This window comes from Sander vitreus, chromosome 20 (genome assembly GCF_031162955.1).
Source record: "Sander vitreus isolate 19-12246 chromosome 20, sanVit1, whole genome shotgun sequence".
Classification (NCBI taxonomy): domain Eukaryota; kingdom Metazoa; phylum Chordata; class Actinopteri; order Perciformes; family Percidae; genus Sander; species Sander vitreus.
This window is the reverse complement of record NC_135874.1, coordinates 11,068,106-11,092,817: the sequence shown is the minus strand read 5'-3', so window position 1 is coordinate 11,092,817 and position 24,712 is coordinate 11,068,106. Positions and strand designations below refer to the sequence as shown.

Genomic DNA, 24,712 nt, shown 5'->3' with positions numbered 1-24,712 from the left:
ACCATTTATCCCATAATAAAATAGATAAATATGTGTTAAAAAAGTAGAGTGCCAGTGCTGAAGGGCACCCTACAAGTCAGTGCAGTCAAGAGTTATAAAGTGTCAGTGCATTGTATCCCTGAGGTGCTGTTGTAGTGTTGGATCCATTGAGTAGCTGAATGGTTCTGCAGTATGTGCTAATAAGAAAGCGGAATGTTTTGGATTTAATATATTTCAGTCTTTTCCCTGAGGGGAAAGACTCCTGATTACCTAATTTCTATGTACTGCCAATATAAAAGGTCCAGGTGATAGCATGCTAACACAAGCCAGCGACATACTGGAAGTGGACAATCACTGGTCTTTATTTAGACCCTGTGTATCCACTCTCACCAGTGAAACTGTAGCCAAAAGCCCTGAGCTCATCCTACCCAGCTGAAACATAGTAGTAGCTACCAGTGTGCTAACAGACAGGTAGCGACAGAGTAGCGACCAGTCTAAACACCCAACTCTGATTAGCATCTCTCTCAGGAAGAGTAACAAGAAACCAGTTAAGTGTAACTATAACCGATCTGATGAAACACACCTAACACCTCAGAGTGTAAGAGGGCTTCTAGAGGAATGTAAGCAGGTCTATGAGACAGTGCCTTGCTGGGGATGGGTGGGTGGGCTGGGCTGGAGGCACTGGGTCCTGTGGCCCAAGATGCTCTATAATTACCCTGGGGGTGAGGACAGGCTGGCGTCTTCAGGTCTTGGCACCCACAGTTTATGAGGGTCAGAAATAGCAGGGGCACCACTCCCAGATTACAAGGGGTTACCTGAGGGGGCTAAAGGGCCTCACATCTGTATATCACTTCCACTGATCCCCATTTCTCCTCATCTTGATCTTCCATTAAACTTGTCTCAAAAGAGAAATGAGTGTGTCTGATGCTGCCAGTGGCTCCAAAGTCCAGGTCAGATCAGCTCTGTATGAGTGGCTACAGCAAGTTGCCTCAAGGTTGGCCCATTATATAAACATGCTTGAAATCCCTTACTATTAGTGAGAGAATTTAATGTTGGAAAAATATAATGCTGGAAATTGTACAATAACATTTATGAAACCTAATTGAGGTAAAGGCATTAATGTCTTTCAAGTTAATCATAATTACTAATTCATAAGAGATTTTCTTGTTGAAAGGCTATTTACTCCTTTTAAACTCTAAACTATGAGTCAAAAATAAAGAGACTTGGTTGATATTGCCCAGTGGGGATATGTGTGAAAATGCCCCCATTAACTCATTCTGCATCAATGTGCAATATATCCAAGCCAGAAATGACAGCAATATGTCTCAGTTTTGGGCTGGAAGCCCATTTAATTCATTAGCTTGCAGATGAGAAGGCAATGTGCCCATCGGCGCGCGCACACACACACACACACACACACACACACACACTTTACCTGCAGGGCAGCAAACATCATCATTTCCTCCTCCGTGCACTCAATTTCCTCCAGCAGGATGGCCCACTTGGACTGTTCATAGAGCTGGTTCACTCGGATGGCATCATACTGTGGAGAGGTTTGTCGCAGAGGTTAACATGCATACAAACAAGCAGATTATCACGCTCTCTCACACTCTGATACACACAGGACACAACTAGACTAGTTGGAAGCACTAGTTGGAAGTTGTACGTGGTTAATGGCATCATGACTTTTGTCCAATGACTTTCGAGTACTGGGACACTAACCATTCGAGAAATTGTCCTGCATTGTCTATGGGACGTACCTTTGGGTTGAGGTCAAAGAAACTGTGGTATTTAAACCTCAGCAGCAGCACCTCATTCTCCTTTACATCCTGCTCCATCAAAGACCTGGATGAGTCCAACCACCTGTACAGACAGTGAATAATGTATTCTGAATCAAGCAAACTCCGTGCAGCCTCTTGCAACTATTTTGATCAGATGCACAGTGCTAAATATATTGCAAACCCATCAAAGCATGTCTGACTATAAGCTGTTTAACCAAACCATTTAACCACTAAGCAAAGTCATCTCACCCCTGGTTGATTTTGGCTTTGTCCAGCAGAGACTGGGGCTTGTAGAGTTTGACCAGGATGTCTGGTGAGGAGATTGGCTGGCTGACAGCGAGGATGCTGGGGTTGCCCTCAGAGAGAGGGCTGTCCCCAAACCAGGCAGTGGTGGGCGACAGCGGGCTGCCGTCTCTGGAGTCATAGGTGGGGGTCATAGTCTTACTGTACAAGCCTGGACTGGAGTAGATGCTCCCTGAAATCACACAGTCATCAGTTAGTACCTTATAGTGCCCTGAGGTCCAAAAAGAAAATGATCACATTAACAATATACCATTCTCTATATAATTGTTGTCGCACAATGACACTAATAAATACACCCATTTCAAAGCAAATAAGCGCACATTCCCAAATACTAAGTACATCAACAAAACAGCATTAGGGAAAAAAGGGGTGAACACTTTTCCAAAAGCGCACACACACTTGCAGCCTAGCCAGGCGGTCAACACCACCATGTGACTACCAGCCCACACTTTGCAGATGAGTGGCTTCAACTATGTCCTCCTGCTGATGGTGGGATTGATGTGGATCAGCATGCAGATGACGCAGAACATGATCAGGGTCACCCACTTACTCACAGTCAAAAAACCTGCAGGAATGCACTACACACAGCAAACTAATGCAAAACTTGCCACAGAGAGGAGAGAAGAAGGGAGCACAAAGATATGGGATGATAAATGGATTAAAACAAAAACATGTAAGATTGAAAAAAATCTGCCACATCATTTTTGATCTAATTCTTAAAAGAATAAGGGCTCTAAATGTTGCTTTAGCGTTGCCATTACTTCTGAATTTATTCTAAATTTTGACTGCAAAAATAAGCAAGCCACCTAAGTGAAGCGGTTTGCATTTCCTGTTGGCTGGCCTTGTGGTAGTATTTTTGGCCCCATACCCCCCCCATTCCCTCTTCGCTCTGTGGGGCCAAGGTCAAGAAGCAACACTGGCTAAACCACTAAATCCCTTCTGAAATCAGGAAGTGGGCTTGGTTTGTGTTTGTGATTGTGCACGTGTGTGTTTGCGAGCTGAGGTCATGAGAACAGGGTGCAAGCTATGGCCACACATCCCTTGTGGGGGAGGGTGTTATTCAGTGGTTATTTCAAGATTTTTCCTTACTGCTGAGTGCATCAGGTCAGGGAGAGTACTTCCATCTCCCAAAGGGTCTCTTGAGGAATCCCAAATATCCAGAGAGACCATGTATAAGGTGAAAGCTGACAGCCTATTAAAAATACAACTAGGCCTCCTCCATCCTGTTTACTGACTCGCCAAAGCAGGCGAAAAGGCACAAAGAATGTTAACATGACTTGACTCCCTAATGGTCCCACACTGGGGATTCATAGAGGGCTTAGATGGATGGAGCTGGACCACCATGGGCTGTTAAGACTAGAAGTAAACCATGAGAGGGCTGTCAAATGAAAGTGTCTCTTGTGGATTTGATTTTTACACAAAGCTTCTGTGTGGGCTATTGATTGTGGTGTGTATGTAGGATTATGGACCAATAATCATTATCACTGTTCTGATTTCTGAACTTCTTTAAAAACGTAACCCAAAAACATCTACTAATAATTTACTTATGACCACCTCAGTAATCAGTTATAAACCGTTCAAGGGCTAAAAAGTGATAGAGTCAGAGGACACAGTGAGCAGGCCTGGAGTAGCTGTAAGAAGAAGCTGTAAGGTGAGCTTTGAGCTAATTTCTAATGAGAGGCAAAGCCTTTATCATGTGACCACCCGAATCAGCTGACTTTCTCTGGAGAAGCAGTCAGGTGACCTCAACACTCCAGCTGTGGGGGGTGGAGGCTAGGGAGGAAGGGGAAGGCAAGGGTGAGGAAGCAGTGCTGAAGAGTAAAGGACAGAGGAAGAGGAAAGCTTACCTTTGACAGGTCCGATGTATATTACCTCAGAGGCTAGGATGAAAAGAGTAAGAGAAGGAAAGACAGGAAAGAGGGGAGGGAAGAAGTGGAATGGGAACAAATAACATCAAGTGGACAGATTTAAGATACTAAAAAACTGTACAAGCACAAGAGGAAACGGAAGAGACAAAAGTAGAGAAATACAAGAACAGGGAGATCCGTGGCATTTCCATGGGCACTGCCAACTGTTAGCCTCAGAGTGGATGACTCAGTTTTACCCTCTTTGCAGAGGGAGATCACCCTGGAATGACTAGTGAGGTTCTGTCGTTTCCATCAACCCATTTATAGCCGTCAACACAGCATGACTGATTGAAAACCCAGTCAAGGCGTTGGTCAACGTGACCCAGCCATGCATTTATAAACTGCAGCACAAATATACACTGCAAGTACTGGCTGTCTGAGGCATATCATCCACCCTGACAGGAAAGATAATTAGATACACCAGGCACGTAAAGATGTGGCGGGCCCAGAGGGACGGCATGGACTGGCACCATGGGCACAACATCATGGCTCTTAGGTGGAGTCATGTTTTTTCTACCAAAATGACCAATTCTGTGGGGCACTCGACATGTGTGAGCAGACAAACAGGGGACATGGAGTTTCCTAAATGTGCATTTAAAGGATAGAGGTTTTGGAAAAGGATCGCCAGTCTTTAAAGTAGAAATAATGGGTCATGTACTCCTTAAAACCTTAAGTGTTCACAATCATGTAATTTGCTTTTGAGGTCAGTAAGGACCTGCGCAGTATACGTCTGAGTTACTATATGAGGAACCTATTTTCCTATTATCAATGTGTCTTACCAGCATTGTCAATTACAGACAAGTGATTCAAAAGATGGTGAGGCAAAGGCAAAAGGCCCTTTAAAGCGACGGTAAACTGGCGAAACTGTGTTTCAGTCCTGCAACTAACAATTATTTTCATAAATCGATTAATCTACCAATTATTTTCTCAATGAATCAATTAGTCTATACAATGTGAGAAAAACATCAAAATAATTGACTAATCGCTGCTGCTCTAAATAAGATTCGAGTAATTCTGAAATAATTTTCTTTACTCTACTAGTAAAGTTAGACCATGGTGAGCTGCACTAAGCTTCCAATCTTTTCTTTTCCACAGTGGTGTGCAGAAGCAGTTGGCTATACAGGAGAAGGCTGTGGGTCTGATTGCATTGCTGCCTCGCTGCAAGAGCTTGTGATTCCTATCAGGAGACCTGGCCCACTGTAAGAGGCCAGCCCTTCCCCTCAAGGGACAGAATAACGTCTTACAACTTGGCCATTAAATACATTCACTGACTGTAGCATGTGATCTGATAGGGAGGACGCGGGATGTGTGTGTGTGTGCGCTCACACGCAAGAAGAGTGGTGACTGTAAACAGATTCTGCACATTACTGTTGCAACTCTGTTTCTCTGCACCACCTCATGACCGCAGTCACCGTAGCACACCCTTGAAATGTAATGATGCAACTTTGGGTGTAATCATGTGCTGTTCACAAAAATGGAAGGTTTTTTATCACTCTTTTTATTTCGATACATGGGCAAAGAGATCGATAATCTGTTGCTAGCTTCACAGTGAAGCAAATCAGCATGTCAGGAAAAGTAGTTTTTCTTGACTGAAAAATTGTGATGGTCCACCAAGTTCACAATGATTATTAGCCTTCTTTCCACTCACATGAGTGTGTATATATGCATGTTGAAGCCAGCGGACAGACCAGAGGCTGGGCAGAGGAGACTCAAACCACACAAAGAGTCCCATTCACCCTGTCTAATACTGTTAGCAGTTTTGGCTAACTCTGTGACAGCAGCACAGACGGTTTTGTTCTGCTCCTCCCTGCTCACATGGTTGCAACGCTCCCATCTGCAGTCGTGTAGCCTGGTTTGGGTTTAAAATGGCAGCGTGACCAACTATGTGTGGAATCTTAACCATTCTTCATCCTCCCTGCCAAGGAATTGGGAGCCAAGGCTGTGGATCCCATGCAGGCTTCAAACTCACACATTCATATTTGGTCAATAGAAGCAGGGTGCAGCAATCTGGAGTTATCTTAGTGGTTTTCGAACCACAAGTGCGATACAGACTAAAAAAAAGAATGGACGCTCCATAGCAGCCCGTGTAACCTGTTATTCAACCTGCTGCTTGAGGGAACAAGATTACTTTTCACAATGAAATACACATAATTACTTCAAAGTAGACCTTGAACCTAAAAAACTGAATACACAGACTCGTCGGTTAAACACATGATGTGCAAAACTTACACTTATCTTTTTTTCAAGAAATATTCCTTCCTACTAACCCTTTTACATTCAGCTGAAATACTTTTGGAGCAAACACTGTAACAAGTGCTTTGGAGCCATAAGTGCTTCATCTCCATGTACAGTAGGAGCTACTATCCATCAGCTCACCTGATCCAGGGGTTAACAGCGGACCCTCCAGCTCCAGGTCGTCCTCCTCTGCCTCCTCCAACTTTTTCTTCTTCTTCTTGGGATCACGGGGCTTACGCAGTAGAGATAGCTCCTCCGGGTGGCGGATATCTGGAGGGAGAGAGAGCAGTAAAGTTAATTTGATGTCACATAAACATAATAACCTTGCCAAGCAAACAAAGCCAAGCAAACCGGGGGCCCATTTCAGGAGTCTAACCCTGAACTCTGAGTTGATTTACCCTGAGTTGGGTAACTCTGAGTTTTCGGTTTCAGAACAGCTGATATGAGTTGGTTCAATCAACTCAGAGTAGGTTTACGCGAGTGCACCACCACAATAAAAAGGCAGCATGAATGGAGCCATGATACTACGATTCACCATGGTAACAACCACAGACAAACGGGTCGGCGGAAATACTCATGCGCGCATACGGCGAGTTTGAACTTGTATTTCGTAAAAAAAGCAACACAGCGGCTGCTGCAAAAGAGAGAATTGGTGTGGGAGAAAATTGCTGCTAGAGTAAATGCGTATATTCCAATATAGTGTATATCATATTTAATCATAAGTATAGCCTAATATTACTGGTGAAATGGTATTGAACCTATAATCTATTTCATTTAGGTGCAATACTGCGGGCGAAAAAGTACTAGGCCTACTAATCCCATTCTGAGGCTGCAGCACCATCATTAACATAATTATAATTCATAATCTTTTATTTCAAAAGGGTACACATGGATGTATTGGGTTTACATCATTCACCTGCAATACTGTGGAACGCCTTTTTAATGGCTCTTACTGGTTTGTGTCCAGGGAACACTACATAAACGTTTAAAAAACGTTTCAGAGCGAGTCACACTCTTCTGACGGCGCTTTGCTACAGTGGCTTTACTAAAATGCTCCGCATCACCAATGTTGTAAAGAAAACTGCCGTTTGCAAAAAAACATTAGTGATGATGATGACAGATAAGGTTATGTAAGCTACATAACTGACAGACTGGGAAGAAAAACAATACCGCTCAAATAGGTAGTTATCTGGAAATTAAAATGCATCTATAATTGGGGCCTCAATATCATCTCCCAACGTATGTTTAACTCCCTGCGAAGTAATACAGCTTCTTCATCAACGGGATCGTCGACACAAGGAAATGCCATGTTTTGAAAAAAAAACATAATAAACCAACACGTTTTTTTATCCATGGCGATAAACTCCGCTAAAATGCGCCTGATACAGACTGAATGAATGAGGTAATGAGAGAGCGCTGTGTCAGGGAGGAGACTGAGAAACTCAAGGTTTATTAAAGAAAAACCTGCTCCTGACCAGGTTAGGTTCACAGGCTCAGTTACCATAGTAACTGACTGAGGTTAGGTTACCTCTCTTTCTAAAACAGAAAACCCAGAGTTTCCCTCATCTCAGGGTTAACCAACTCAGAGTTTTCACTAAACCTGCTTTCTGAAACGGGCCCCTGGACACCAATAATTCACTAAAAACATACAGCAAGTTGTCTTGTTCCAACTACAGACTTCAAATAAACCACATGACTTCTCGCACAGACATTATGTAGAACCTTTAATGTAGGTGAACACAGTGACATTATGACGACTGAGGAGATGTGTAGGCAGCTGTGCACACGAGTGGTGGAAAATTGCAAATCCCTTTTCTCAGGGCCCCAACAACTCTGGCTTCAACTGTAATCCCCAACTGAGGCAGCGCGGACACAACCTCTATCTCCTACTTACCCTCCTGCCTCACACTCTTCAGTTGCTGCTGTTGATAAAAAGGACAGAACATCTTTCACAAAAACACCAAAAATGTATCCTTGAAGATACTGAGAAACCATAAATGAAATTAAACAACCACTTTCTAACAATGTGTCAGCTGTATGCAAGATCCCAATCAGACAGTAAGACACCTCACTGAATATAATGACTGAAACAGAGCAGCCTTTCTCCCCAGCTTCTCTGCCGTCTTTTCCCTCCCTCCCTCCCTCCGGCTTGGAGGCCAGGGAACCATCATTCAGCAGCAGCAATGATGTTTTAAGATGGGCTTGGGATGGTCCTAAAGTAGTAGTGAGATGGCCAGAATGTGTCAGGACTAAAATAGATGGTGCTAGTCTGGAAGCAAGAACATCTGGATCATCAGCTGGATATGGTTTTCCCAAGATTCCATATAAATAAATTAAACGAGATATTTGAGAGCCTTATTTTATTATTTTCACAAAGTTCATTTTCTCACATCCACTTAAATAAATCTCTACATTCATTTATTTATTTTTTTAAAGATGAAGTTTTGGAAAGGTGTTGCAGATTGATTGAAGAGGTTGCCGAGGGTGTTGAGGAAAGCACGAGCAGGAGGCGAGAGAGAACGTCTTGGCTTGGGGAGAAAGCTTGTTTGGTTTGTGTAACTAAAGCAAAAGCATTCCAGGAGTTTTAAGAACTACCAGATGGGCGCTCACCCTCTCTCTCTGCCTCCCTCCTCCTTCGTTCTCGCTCTGCTGCAGCGGGGAAGCGCAGTCCCTGTGCCCTTATACAGCCATGTGAGTTGCAGGCGTGCTGCCGAGCTTGAGCCCCACTGAGCTGTGTGAGTAGGCCAATACACACAGTGAAGTGTGTATCAAACTGTGTGTACGTGGGTAGGACTGTGTCTCTTGGTGAGGCAATGCAGGGGCATGTGGCATTTTACTAAAATGTCACTTTTAGTATTCATTTTTATGACTTCATCTATAAGACAAATATCTATGAAGCAACATCAATCTGATACACAATTAAATTGATTGATATAACTAACATTCGTTATTGCCATGGAACTGTTGCTTCCTATAACCCTCTATAGATCAAAGTGTGGTTCAAAAGCAAAGATTTTGGTCTTAGCATCTTCATCAAACCAACGTGGTAAAAATGTATTTTATGTGACAGGTTTAGGATCCATTATCAGAGGAGAAAAACATTCCTGTAAAAGTAATATTTTAGGTGTCTCTACTGAATCGCCTGGAAAAGGGGGAATTGGTGGGTGGGGTAAAAGACTTTTAAAGAAATGTGTTTTTTCATCATTCCCATGAAGGGAGTAGAGGTGTAGTCAATACGATGGAGATTCATGTCAGCTAAAGTATGAATACCATCAGAAATATAGAGCTAAAGATGAAAAAAAAATAAAACGCTCCACTAGTATTTTTCAGACAGGCAAGCATTACAGTAAATTTCTGCTGACATACTCAGTTGAGTGTTGAATCGTATGTTTATAGTGATAATTTAAGAATCATAATCTGGTGGGAAAGACTGCTCCTACACTCACCACATTTTTAGGAGGAAGGGTGAGTGACGGTTAGTGTGCTTACAAAAGCTTGATTGATTTCCATTAGCAGAAATGACACCTTAGACAATAAGACCCCAATCTTCTACCCTGCAGACATGTGACAGTAACCAGGACTGGAGCCAGAGGAGAAAGGTTGACTGAGAGCCAGCTGGGCTCACCAGATCTACTCCTTGGAACACATGATTCACTGCAGTGAGTAAGGCCAGCCGCAGAAGAATCACAAACACGTCACAGTCTAATTTTACAGCAGTTTACCGTACAAACAGTTTGAGACCCTACATGGACAAAATAAATTAAAGAGGAGTGATTTCCCCTTCTGTTTTCCCCCTGCATACTTTTTAATGTCATGAAGAAGTACTCACTGGGCTGCAAGGCTGACTGATCAATACTCAAGAGCAATAAATCAAGCGTTTGTTCCATGGAAGACTAAATAAAACAAGGGGTAAAGTTACCTCGCATACAGTCCGCTAAACTGATAATAGGAGTGTACATTGTGTGCATATTGTATATTTTAAGAATTTTGACAAGTACAGTGAGGTTAGAGAAGTGTCAGTGGTTCTCTGCATATATCAGACAGGCAGGCTAAAAAGGTGCTAAAAGGCCCCGCATAATAATGCACTTTAATTTAGGGGTTGGAGCTGGAGCACTGGAGGCCAAACTGCACTCCTCTTCTGTTATGACAACAGTGACCAGCTCACTCGGGCCAGTCAAGCAGACCACAGGTTGATGTGCCATAAATATGCTGGACCTTAATGATGAAGCAACAGTTGGGCCCACTTTTAAAAAGCTCTCTGGAGGACAAAGACCAAACACTTCACTGCAACGTCAACCTCCTTCTTCAAACTCATCCTCCTGTGTTCTTTATATCCCGTGATATTGACATACACAGTCTCATTGCTTTCCTGGCTGGTCATCCAAATCTCTAGTCATTTTTTTGACTCACAGTAACAATACAGTGCTGACAAATACAGACATTTACAGTATTGCTGCTGCCCCTTGCATATTCCAGAGAACGCCATTGTGTCTTGGTTTTCCCACACGTGGTAGCAAAGGAGTACTTACTAAAAAAAACACAGCGCTTAAGTGGAGCAGCCTGAATCTTGTTACCCTGAAGTGGTGGTTTGCTGAGAGAAGCAGCCTCATTTTTGTCCCAAGTTCATGTCTTAGTCAGTTGTGAAGAGTACATTTTGTGTGCTGTCTCGCAGGAAGAGTAAAACAGAATCCTGTCAGAGGGAGGAGGTGTACGAGTGTGTTTAATGTGTTGGAAGTGAGTCCAGGTTGTCTAGACGGGACAAGCACATGTCTGACTGTGACTCTTCACTGGTCAAATGAACAAAAGCCAGTTCAGTGCCATTCATCATCATTATTATTATTATTATTATTATTATTATTATTATTATTATTATTAATAGTTTCAGCTGGAACTACAACATAACAGAAACCAATGCCGAGACCGTCTAAGACTTAAAAAAAAGCACACAAACTTGGGTTCCGAGAATTCTCTGAATTGTTAACAGAGTTCAAAAATGTTGTCTTGCAAATAAAAGTGGAAAATCCCTAATGCATTTGCTTCACTCTCAAGTAAGCACTGCAGCACAGGATGTAAGAGCTGCCAAATGTAATCAGAGGTCAAAACAGGAGTGAAATTGAGTGATTTTCATGTATTTCAGTACATGAACCTTTTGCTGAGTCCTCTCGGTTCCCAGCCAGCCCAGATGGACTGTGTCTGTGTCAGGACACAGCTGCCATGGACATAGGAGAAGTGCAGCGGTGATAATTGGTTTTATACTTTTAACTTGGAATGTTATGGAGATTTTCTATGCTTTTCCACTGTTTGGGACGTTCACTGTCTGAGTTGTGCTAAAGAGACTGAATAGCAGACTAAATAGAAAGGTAAAACAAGTTCTGAGTTCAGTCCACCTGTGTAGTATTTGGCTGTTTTTATCCCCACTCACTTGATAGTTTTTTTTTTTTCCATTACACTGTATAGTTCAAGAATGATATTTTTTGGAACAGGAAATAGCTTCTGTGTGACCATCTGACCGGACACGGTCAAAAATCAAAATAAATTAGTATGGGAAAAGGAACTGGGGCCAAAGAGGAGTTGCACATCACTGAAAACAAAACAATCTCCACCGACTTTCTATCTTCCAGTATCTCTGTCACTCCCTTTCGGCTGTCTGGAGCAAAGGCTAGTTGGACAGGCCTCGTCTCTTCCTGTCCCATCTGATTCTCTATGCTGTGCAGCTCACAGGGAGTCAGCAGAAAATATGCACAGGAAATTGTAAAACTCAAAAGTTGCCCAGATAACAAATAATTAAATGGTTCCAGGCCAGACCAGCTGTAAGTCTGCTGTCACACCCACAGTTACAGTTCAGAACTTTCCAACTGCCTGTTAGCATGAGTTCTGCTTTTTGCAAGCATTGATGCACAGTGTTACAAATACAACAGTAGAAGTCACGTCACACACAGTGGCCCTTTACAGCCACGTACAACATCTTGTGACATTCTGGCACGTCCCATGTCAGCCAAAAGCAATTTGTCCTGAATTCTATGAAGCTGAAATAGATTTATTACAGAAGTAGCAGACACATTCCTAACTAGGCCTGAAAGGCTATCGGCCTGTTTCTCCCCCCGTCTCTCTGCCTCTGCTTTCAAAAACAGCCTTTGTGTATTTACACTAAATAAAATGGGCTATTTGTTCTTTTCATTTCAAAGAACAGCGTCTTCTGACCTCGTAGCCTTCTGAAAAAATAAAAAGCTCCATTCCTGCCAAATTAAAAAACAAGGTTGAGTGCTACCTGCAGAGGCCAATAAAAACAGGAGAGCTGCCACTGGAGCCCCTGATACTGCCTGCTGAACACAGTACAGTGACAAAGATACAACAGGTGTGCTGTGACCCTGCCTAATAGAAGCATTTATATTGGTGGGGGTTCTGCAAACCCTACTGGAGACAGTGACTAAGAAGGCAGGGGAGCGGTTTGAGCCGAGGAAAAATGGGCGTTAGCAGGTTAGGGGTCCCTGGGGTCCAATGTGTGACCTCTGACACGTCTCGGACAGGACATCGTAGGAGATCACGATAGTGTATGTGTGTGTGCGTGTCCCCTGGGTACCACTTACACCATGGGGGACAGTTAAATTTGGACATGATATTAGTAGGAGAGATGGTGAGCAAGACGGTGAGCAAGAGTACGAGTTATTTACACATACGTGAATATGTACTCTGGTGTGTGCCTGTGTTGTAAGCCTGAGACCGATTGATAATCTCCGTTTACTAAACATTATTATGAGACAGATGGAGCCCAGGTTCCAAGGACAGCACTGCAGAGCGAACACTGGACTGCCAGTCAGGAGACGTGACTCCAGCATGCAGAGCTTAGAGTATGTTTAATAAACACAACCACATTGCCAGGGATTAAAAACAAAGCGAGAGGAAGAGCATGATTAGTTAGGTTTGATTTAGGACATTTCCAGAACCTTTCCAAAAATAGTCTTACAGGGAGATGTTTTTGGGCACCTTCAATAGGTCCAAGTAGACTGGACCACTATTCTCCACTCATTCCCATAACTCCTTGCCAATTGGTCACACCTCATCTCACATTTGCTTCATGACTGTTTTCCACATCTCGACTCAAGTTATGGACGTTGCTCTGCCTGCTGTCCTGTAAATGAGTCAGTCTTTCCACTTACTGAAGGTTTTGCAGATGTCGGACACAGCCTTGAAAACGCGGTCCGAGAAGTTGACCTTGACCTTCATGTGCTTCATGTTGGGCAGCTGGAGGCGCAGCAGTTTGTGCTGCGGCGTGAAAAGCAGCCTGGCGTCAGCTTGGATGCCGTATTTGTCCAACGTCCAGTGGGTTTTCAACAGCCATGTTTTCTTCTTCTCCCACCACAAGGCATGGTCGGACCAGTCCTTCTTCACATCTACGGAGGCAAAGAAAAGAGAAGAGAATGATGAATTTTAGAAGTGACTGCAAAGGTGCAAAAGAGAACGCAGCAAAAGCTATTTTATATCTATTGACAGCAAGGTGAACTATTGTAAGCAAATGGAAAGTGTAACTAGAGCGCTCAGTCTGTACCCATCACACTGTACTGACCTAAGCTCAGCAAATATGTCCCTCGGTGGGGGGGGGGGGGGGGGGAGAGTGCAGAAAAGGTTAGCATGAGGGCGTCAAAGTGGGAAGAATGAGACGACTGAGTGTGTGAAAGACGTGGCTGTTTGTGTGACGCTGTGGAGATATCAGGTTCATACCTCCCTCTTTGTTCAAAAGTCACACTGTGATCCCTCTATAGCAGACACAAGCCACATAGCTCCCAGGCTTTCGCTCCGCAGAGGCTCAGAAACAATGGGGAGGGACCTGTGGTCTCATGGTGTGTGTCTGACTTCAAGGGGATGGTGAAAACCGCAGGGATTTAAGAGAACTCAAAAAAGCTGTTTCTGGCTAATGAAAAATGTATCACAAAAAAAGAAAATAAATCAGATCACCTTGCTCTGGTTTCTATATGAGCAGCCTTGTGATGGGCTGAAGTTGTGTTTGAGGTGCCAATCACTTCAAAGTGAAGGTAAGGTCGCCTTAATGGGATACATTCACATAATAGCTAAGTATGTTAATCAGGTCAAAATGAATGGCAGGCTAACTAGCTCAAATACTTGCTTATGTTTACTTTTTAAGAGTGCTAAAAATATCCATCTGACTGATTATGAAAACCCATACTGTGCATATGTTACTTTATGTTCAAGGGTAAAGGCCTTTGCAGTCTATGATAGCTGAGATGGAGTGAATACACCTTTAGTTTTTAGCCTATTATACTTTCAGATTTCCCCCCTGAGAAGTGATGTCATTACTTCGGCATTAGTCCAGTAAGGCACTTCCCAAAGCGGTGTCTCATTTCCTCCACCCACATACCCATTCATCGCTTCTCCAGCCTATCCTCTATCTCACTCTGGGACTCTCTCTCCTCTCAGAGTCACTGTGTCCAGACACAGACGTCAGTTTGCTCAGTCATCCTTTAATCAAAGAGGTCGATCTGAACGGTTTCAACTTGTATACTGCTGTGTCAGCAAGAGTGTTTAAAGGCATATACTTATACCTAGGCATTTATTTAGAATAAAAGTGAGTCATCTAAAGCAGCATCATAAATATTCCAAAAAGCTAAAAAGAAAAAACTGTCAGCGAGATGACTAGTACACATACTGTATATACACATATAGTTTATAGTATAGTAATCATAATATTAGGCTAGGCACTATATGAGTTTAGGCAAGATGTTGTTTACATGTGCCAACTCTTAAGTGAGAACTTTAAGCAAGTAAGTACATTTATTTTATTTATACAGCGCTTTTCACAGACAAGGTCACAAAGTGCTTTACAATGTGCATAGACAATAAAAACATGGTAAAAATAATCAATAGAATAAAATACAAATACAACAGAAGCAATTATCAAATAAATAAAAGACATAAGCTACCCAAAAGCTAACCTGAACAAGTGAGTCTTCACTTGTCGCTTAAAACAGTCCACATTCTCAGCAAACCTAATGCTGGTTGGCAGAGCATTCCAGAGTCTGGGTGCCATAGCAGCAAAGGCTCTATCCCCACATGTCTTCAGACGAGTGCGTGGCGTGGATAGCAGATTTTGATTGACAGACCTGAGAGACCGGGAGGGGGTGTGTAGGTGAATTATGTTGGCAAGATAATCAGGGGCCTGACCATGTAGAGCCCTATAGGTTATGGTGAGAATTTTGAATTGATCCTGTAGGTTACAGGAAGCCAGTGAAGGGAGTAGAGTAAAGGGGTGGTATGGGTGCACCTGTTTGATCTAGTAAGAAGCCTAGCAGCAGCGTTTTGAATGGATTGCAGGCGGTGAAGGACAGATTTATTGAGTGAGGAGAAAAGTGAATTGCAATAGTCAATACGGGAGGAAATGAAAGCATGGATGACCATCTCCAGTTCTGACTAAGACCACAGCCCTTAATTTGCTAATATTGCGTAAGTGAAAAAAACAGGATTTGGTCAATGATTTGATGTGAGTTTCAAAAGATAGGGATTTGTCAAATGTCACCCCAAGGTTCCTTAGACTGGGCCGGACCACAGATGACAAAGGCCCAATGTTCTGCTTGATCAGAGGAATAGCACTGTCTGGCGCTATGATTAAAACCTCAGTCTTATCTGGGTTCAGCTGCAAAAAGCTTTCAGCCATCCAGTTGTTTATGGTGTCTATGCAATCTAGGAGCCTAGTAAGTTTGGATGTCTCATTTTGCCTAAAAGTAAAATGGAGCTGTAGGTCATCTGCATAAAAATGATAAGAAATGTTAAAATTGCGAAAAATCTGACCTAGAGGCAACATATATAAAATTAATAATATTGGGCCCAACACTGAACACTGTGGAACACCACAAGACAGGGGCGATGATGCAGAATGGCAATCCCCAATAGAGACATCAAAAGTTCTATCTGAGAGATAGGATGCAAACCAGTCCAAGGCCACACCTGATATGCCCACCCATTCACGTAATCTCTTAATCATGATATGGGGTCGACTGTATCGGACGCAGAACCGAGGTCTAAAAGTACTAACAGTTACCGTCATATCTCTTAATAAGGCTTCAATTTATTATGTCAACTACCTTTGTACTTTACTGTAGGGCTGCAACTGATGATTTATCAATTAATCATTTATAATAAAAAAAATAAAAATAGAGAAAATAGTGAAATACACCCATCATAAGTTTAGAGAACTTACATAATATTCTTAAATTACTTATTCTATCTGATCAACAATACAAAACCTGAACATATTCAATTTACAGTTACAGATAAAAAAAGAAAAAACAGCAGCACGTCCTCAATTTTAAGAGGCTTAAACCAGCTAATGTTGTGGCATTGTTCCTTGCGAGTTAAACGATTACAGGATTATCTTTTTATCGACTAACAGATTAATCAATTCATTGTTTGAACCGTATCTTACTGATGTGTGAATAAAGAATTAAGTAAAAATATCCATGCTTCAAGTCCACAGTTCCCTGTAGGCCTATTTAGTGTGAATTAATGCTGAACATTCCTGTGGTTAAAAACAGACAAGAGCCTCTAAGAAACACATCTACTTTGTATACAAAGCTGGTTGCACATTAGCTAAATGTGGCATCAACACATTACATCTATGTATTACATGAGGAACGACACAGCTAATGGACTACAATTACTTTCGGCTACAAGGCAACAGCAGTTATCATAATCCAACACCGGCTGATGCACATTGCTTCTGCTCATTCTGAAAGGAATATGGTAACAATGTTGAAAGACAGGGGAACGATCTTGAATGTTGCCCTATGTTGACCTCCTCAATCTGTCAAACCGCTTTGTGCCATGGTAATCTAAATCTTCGAGTGGCTCTCTGTCTGTTTCCATGTGCTATTGTTTTCCCTGACCTTAACTTTACATAGGGGCATCTTTATGCTTTGTTGACACTCTGCTGCTGATCCCGTCTAGTAACTGAATGAATGGGATTAGCGGGGGAGATTGGCTGCTTAGAACCAGGAAAAAAGACTGCTGTGACGTGAGTAAAGCAAACTGGGATGAGGAAAAGATTACACTGGTGATTAAGAATGGGAGGGAAGTTTTAGAAGAAGAGTGACCACAAGCATCTCAATGCAGAGGTCATTGTGAAGGACTGTGTGAATTGATTTCGGGAGGAGTTGTTTGTCAAGCTGTTAGGTTGTATACTGTTTACTGTGGGGATAAACAACACTTGGTACTTGAGAGAAAACATTCCAACCCTTCTTTCAGAGACCCTGTGTGAGTTACTCTAGAGTCTAGCAGCATGGGGCTCTAGCTGTCATCGCTCCATTCTGATGCCTCAGCTGTGCCGAATGCAACTTCATTGCTATCATCACCCTTAAGAAAAACGGCACCCTTAAGTGCACTGCAGCTATTAAAGGCTGGAATAATGAGAGGGAGTAAAGAGAGGAAAAATTGAAAATAGACCAGAATGTATTTTCATAACTCTGCTCACAGTTTTTCCTCTTACAACCTTGCAATTTCTGGTGTCTGGGAGCAATGCAGAACAGCTAGCATTAACACTTGGCACTCAGGTCTCCACCACAGACCAGGTTCTATAGAAACATCATCATACTCAGCATGCATGGCCACCATACACTCTGTGGCAAGGCATGAATGCATCTTGGCTGGTCCCAGTTACCCTCAACATGCTCTCAATGGCCCCCGCTCCACCGTTTCCTTGTCCCCGCCCACCGGCAAAACCATAATGGGAATAGCCTTTCCTTTGGCTTGCTTGTGTTATTACGCAATGGTTCGATGTGTTGGGATTGGACGAGGGCGGCTCACATAGGCGTCCATTGGGTTCTTTCAGCAACAAGGTGGTAACTCAATCCATAGAGAGGGAGGGAGGCCCAATGGCATCTCCAAGCTAAAAATACAGCCTGCCAAGCCTGACGTAATGCCGCAGCCAGAGGAGCGGGGCCTAAGTAATTGGGTGCATTAAATGTGGACCAACAGCCCCTCCGTAGAGTGATATATGTGTGTGTGCGCACTGTACACTGCCTCTACCACACACACACACACACACACACACACACACACACACACAGCTTGGAAGACAAGGGAGGGGAAACAGAATGGGAAAACCATGTTTTATGACCTCTGCAGGATGTGAAAGATGATACAGAGATTGTATGTGCACGCTGGTCTGGGGATTTGTGGAAGGCAGGGTGTTCTTATCCATCCATTAACTACATTAGCTCTGTGTGTTTGTTCGTGTGTGCGCTTTAACAAGCTAAATTAATCCATAAAATCTGTCAAACTGAGTTCTTTTCATTCAACACCATCACCACTGCAGCGCTCGAACAAGACCACTTCCTCTGCTTTGTGCACCAGATACTAGAGGTCAACCGATTAATCGACCGGCCGATTTCTGGCATTTTTTTTTTTTTACATAATCGGCATTGGGCCAATATCCCAGTATATCAAGCCGATTAATAGGCAGGCGCATCTGCAGGCAGCCTAGTGTTAAAAACATGAATAGGTGACATTTTTTACAGCGCACCCAGACCAGCTGCCTCCAGCCCCTCCCCTCGTGAAGTCTTGTGCCGTGTGTCTCGCACAGTCACTTCAGGCTCAGACGCTACCGTTAGTAGTAGCATGTTGCTGGTGTTCTTGCCTTGGGATTAACTGTACTAATAAAACCGTACAAAACGCCGTGGCCACACCGCTGTGGAAGCTCCCCGAATGTCATTTATCAGAGTCTGGTTGTTACCCCTGTCCGTGGCAGTCTCATCCACTCCTATAACGTTGCTAACAGAGCCTTCAGTTCTCCGTGCCTGTATCCATTAACTGCATCTATGGACTCGAGCACGAATAAAACCCTTAATTTTATTAAATTGGCTGGACGAGTTTTTAAATTCCAACCAAGAGTTGTTTGAATGACAGAAATCTGCTCAGATAAGATCCTAATGAGTGCAACAGGACATGTAACAGTAGGGTCCCCAAAACACAGATACAACACTTCAACAAATTAACAATGATCTAACAAACAAGGTGAACAAGAACTGACTTTAGAGAGCCCTAGTCTGATGTGATTCAACAGGAGTTAGGAGGAAATAGTGTTGAGATTAATAATAACATGTCACTTTCTGTGAAGCTTGCAGATTTGTATTCTTTAATACATGCTGCTAAGTGCACTAAACTTTATTTTTTCATTGAAAAGTTTGACAAAGTTTATTTTCTTCTTACCTGTTTCGTTTATTTAATATATTTTTCATCCATTTATACAATATACAGTATGTTTTTACATTATACATTTTTAATTGAAGTATACAAGTGTAGATTGGTGAAGTGTTCAATAAATGTTTTTGTTGAGAAATTCTGTGTATATTAGTGTTACATTTTATTTTTCAAATAGAGGTTTAAAAACAAGCACATATCGGCCAAAATAAATCTGCAGCAAGATTTGTATTTTAAGTATTGCATGATAGAAGGCAAAAAAGAAAACGAAAAGAAGATGCGAATTAGAAGCGTTTCCATCAACTGGTTTAGAGCGAATAAACTAGACTACGCACAACACAAGTTGACGTTACGCATGGTTGTAGATTGCAAACCGGCTTGCTAAATCATAGAGTTTAGAAGCTAAGTTCTTTGGCTAAATGGAGAGAGGTAGCATTGTACAAGTTGGCCACCTGTGCAGAATACAGGGTTGTGACAGAGACATTTGGTGTCAGCGAGACAAACGTTCACCGCTGTGTATACGCTGTGTGCAGGGCCATCGATCCAAGCTGTTGAACCAATTTGTCAATATAACTGACGTGGCTGAGGCACAGGCTATAGCGCACCGCAACTCCACTACGCACCTTGTGCTGCAAGTGTATGGAGCACTGGATGGGACCCATATCCCGATCCTTCACCCATCCGATGGATACCAGGACTATAGTCATGTGAGTTACATGTTCGCTACGTCACAACTTATTCGGCAAAAGCTGTTTCCATCTCCCATTTTGCGCATTAACTCTTTTTCGAAAAAGGCAAAAACCACCTCAAGCGAGCGTAAAAACCTTTTTTGCGAGTTTGAGGACGTTTTTTCGAATGTTGCCGTTTCCATCAACATTTTCTAATACTTCAAATATACTACTTATACTACTACTTCAAAATGTGAATAAAAACACGTTGATGGAAACATGACTACTGACTCGTGAGTTGATTTTCTGATCAGCTGAAATGCTAATAACAAATGCTGAATGCCAAAAAACATGTCATCGTCGTTGAGATTTGACACTGGGCTGTTGGGCTAAAAACAATAAATCCTTGTTGTTGCATGTGCACTCAATGACTCATAGTTACTCTTTGTCTCCAACCAGCAAAGCAGTGACAATCAGCTGACGCCTAAAGCAAAATCCAGGCTCATCTCTAGCATCACTGAGCGTACAGGTTAGGACTTTTTCCACTGTGTTTGCACAGTTTGCCTGAAAATGTTTTTCATAAGCTGTCAGTGCCAAGCTGTTAGCCATCAGTGATAACCATGGCCACGCAGTGCCAGGCTTTGTCCTTTTCAGCCATCAGCTGATTAAAACATTACAGCAGGGTGAGGCTGGTCATGCCATTTCCTTGGTGACTCCTGGCTGAAGCCGTTGGGGCAATGGTGCGAGACGACAACTTGTTTTCATACACAACAAAGACAGAGCTACAGGTTTGTCAATCTTATTCTCTCTCACATGCACGCATGCACGCACGCACACGTCCCCCTCTATAACATGAAAGCCCTTCTCTTTCTAAATATATTCCACGTCTGAGGCAGGGTGAAGGTCGGTATTGACAAGCTAAGATACAGGAAGCAAATGTTCTGCACTGTCCCTAAATTAGATTGACTGGATAGTGGCCTTTAGGCACTCGCTTGCTTAGTCAGACTACAACAAGTTTGATAGAGACAGGTGATGACAAAATCGGCAGACATGAGATAGAATCACACAGGATTACAGAGGAAGATATCGCTGTACGTCAGAGACAGAAGTGGCAGCAGGTGAGCAGACAAACTTGTTTCTGGACTTGTGACAAATGATCAACATAACTAAATCCAGAAGTCATACTTGCGATGCATCTGTTCCATCCGGTCTGTGTAATACTGGCAACATATCATTTTTCTTGACTCTTGACCCCCTTAAAAGGAGAAATCATTGACTAATATTTTGATCTATTCCAGCTGTAGCTGTGTCCTTCTGGTATTCACTAACCAATACCATTAAAACTCAAGTGCTTTCCATTGACAACCTGAGTTGAACGAGGTTGGCTGAGCTCATTTCAGTCCGTTATTATACAACAGCTCAGCTTGCTGCCAATAGTCAAACAGGTCACTTATCACAGGCATTAAATATGCAAAACATGCCTCAACCCTTTTAAGCTGTCAAACTTTACCTGACAAAGCATTTAGACAAAGGGACACTTAGTGCTGCCCTTAAAGCATTTTAGGCTGCAGAAAAATAAAAAACAAAAAGGTTCATCACGTTTGTGCCCTGTGTCAGTGATACAAAGTGAGAGATCCTTTAAGGTCATGGCTGGCCTAAAAGGAGTCAGGGGACACTGTGGCAGATATTGATTTAATAGTGTTGTACTACCACTACTGCTTCCCCCCCCCACACACACAAATCCAAAATACGCTATAGCCTAGAGCTGGGCAATATATCGATATTATATCGATATCGTGATATGAGACTAGATATCGTCTTAGATTTTGGATATCGGAATATGGCATATGTGTTGTCTTTTCCTGGTTTTAAAGGCTGCATTACAGTAAAGTGATGTCATTTTCTGAACTTACCAGACTGTTGTAACTGTTCTATTATTTGCCTTTACCTACTTAGTCATTATATACACATTACTGATGATTTTTTTATCAAAAATCTCATTGTGTAAATATTTTGTGAAAGCACCAATAGTCAACACTACAATATCGTTGCGATATCGAGGTATTTGGTCGTGATATTTGATTTTCTCCATATCGCCCAGCCCTACTATAGCCTAAAGACTCGAGAATGAGCTAGGGCTATGCTTCAGGATAAGCCCTGCCAAACGCTGGCAACACTCAGGCTTTCCATCTGAGGTTGGACAGTACCCAACCTTTGGTGCATCACAGCTCAGGTCTCACTACACCTGACAAATCCAGAGGATGAGATGAACCTGCTTTGCTACAAATGAGGTCTACAGGGGCCTGTTTCAGGAAGGAGGTTTAACAAACTCTGAGTCTAACCCTGAACTCTGAGTTGATTTACCCTGAGATGGGTAACTGAGTTTTCGGGTTCCAGAACAGCTGATTTGAGTTGGTTCAATCAACTTGGAGTAGGTTGACTTAGAGCTAAGCGCGTGCACCACCACAATAAAAAGGCAGCATGAATGGAGCCACGATACTACGATTCACCATGGTAACAACCACAAACAAACTGGTCGACGGAAATACTCATGCGCACATACAGCGAGTTTGAACTTTTTTGAAAAAAAAAAAGCAACATAGCGGCTGCTGCAAAAGAGAGAGAATTGGTGTGGGAGAAAATTTCTCCTTGAGTCAATGCCTAAGCTCTAATATAGTGTATTCATTTCATATTTAATCACAGGTAACCTATAATATTACTGGTGAAAACTGGAATGGCATTACACCTATAATTTCATTTAGGTGCAATCCTGCGGGCGAAAAAGTAAGATAATCCCATTCTGAGCCTGGAGCACCATGATCATTAACAGAAATATAATTTATAATTCATTCTTTTTAATGGCTCTCACTGGTTTGTGTCCAGGGAACAATACAAAAACGTTTAAAAAACATTTCAGAGCGAGTCACACTCTTCTGACGGCGCTTTGCTACAGTGGCTTTACTAAAATGCTCCGCATCACCAATGTTGTAATGAAAACAGCCGTTTGCAAAAAAAAACATAATGTGACACAAATAATCTACTGGGATGTAGAGCATGTCCACGATGGGTGACGTTAGTGATATGATGACAGATAAGGTTATGTAAGCTACATAACTGACAGACTGGGAAGAAAAACGATACCGCTCAAATAGGTAGTTATCTGGAAATTAAAATGCATCTATAATTGGGGCCTCAATATCATCTCCCAACGTATGCTTAACTCCCTGCGAAGTAATACAGCTTCTTCATCAACGGGATCGTCGACACAAGGAAATGCCATGTTCGGAATAAAAACGTTTTATAGTCTGCCTAACACGGTTAATAAACCAACCCTGTTTTTTTATTCATGCAGATAACAAACTCCGCTAAAATGCGCCTGATACAGACTGAATGAATGAGGTAATGAGAGAGCGCTGTGTCAGAGGGAGGAGACTGAGAGAAACTCAAGGTTTATTGAAGAAAGCCCGCTCCTGACCAGGTTAGGTTGCATGCTTCCGACCAAGGGAGGTTCGATTAACCTCCCTTTCTGAAACCAAAAACCCAGAGTTTCCCTCATCTCAGGGTTAACCAACTCAGAGTTTTCACTAAACCTGCTTTCTGAAACGGGCCCCTGGTAAATTAGTGGAGCCAGAACCAGGCCCTTTACCCAATAAAAGACAATAAGTGAGTGGAGTGAGTCTGAAATCTTAACAGGAAATGTGGGCGCATCCAGCCTGTTAAGAGTAAAAAGAGAGTGCAACAGTACTGGCTTTGATACATTAGGAGAGGCCAGGAGTGCTATTAGAGGAAACCTCCTTAGAGACGGATAGTTTGTATCCATTTGTGTCATAATACAAACACAGCAAAACAGTGGGGGTACTCCACCTCCGCCCTGACACAGCTTTATACGATTAGGTGTTCAGGGGCCCGGTGGAATAATGACATTACAAAGAAACTCAGGGACTAAGATCAATGGAGCAGATATTCAATATTCATCAGTCCTTCTATCCAGTTATGCATCCTGCCAGACGTCCCCTCCGGACTGGGATACGCCGTCACACTGATGCCTCTGTGAGTTTAACAGGAAGCTCAGTTGCTCCCCAGTAAATTTCTCTAGAAACCCTGAGGAGAACTTACATGGTAAAATTACACTTGAGGCTGCTGAGCACAATTGCTTCTGGGTTAAATTTTTGTTTGTTAGCAATTTGAAGACATCACTTCTGATGACGCGATGAACGATTTTCATCATTTTGAGAGGTTTTTCAGACAAATGCACCTGCTGTGGCGCAAATGAAAAATTAAATGAGAGGCAAATGGCGTTAACACTAGGTTAGCTGGCATGTTAAAAATGTAGAAATGTTAAGCCTGACAGAGCTGTAAGGAAATCATTTAAACAAGTTATGCTCTGTCACAACTGCCATAATAAAGTCTCATCCCTTGGTTATGAAAACCAACACCTCTCTTGCAGCTTTTCTCTGTAAAAGGGACAGTACAGAGACTGTAGGCAGGGACAGGTTGAAATGAATGAAATGTAATCTGAGAACCTATCAGTTTCCTCCAGTGGCACACAGGTGTGTGTTGTAACAACAATATGCTGCTGTAACATTTCCTTCCGATGAATCTACTGCGCTGCCTGCCACTACAGGAAGGTAAG

General features: G+C 42.6%; 1 protein-coding gene across 2 annotated transcripts in view; it reads right to left on the bottom strand.

Moving 5' to 3' along the window:
- The window catches only part of fermt2 (FERM domain containing kindlin 2), a 46,329-nt gene that overhangs the window by 13,196 nt on the left and 8,421 nt on the right, over positions 1-24,712 (bottom strand). For both annotated transcript variants that reach the window (XM_078277111.1, XM_078277112.1), the window contains exons 3-7: positions 13,363-13,596; positions 6,347-6,475; positions 2,010-2,235; positions 1,740-1,842; positions 1,415-1,522 (exon numbers count right to left, since the gene is read on the bottom strand). In XM_078277111.1, coding sequence (XP_078133237.1) covers positions 1,415-1,522; positions 1,740-1,842; positions 2,010-2,235; positions 6,347-6,475; positions 13,363-13,596 — 800 coding nt within the window. The remainder of the gene's footprint in view (positions 1-1,414; positions 1,523-1,739; positions 1,843-2,009; positions 2,236-6,346; positions 6,476-13,362; positions 13,597-24,712) is intronic.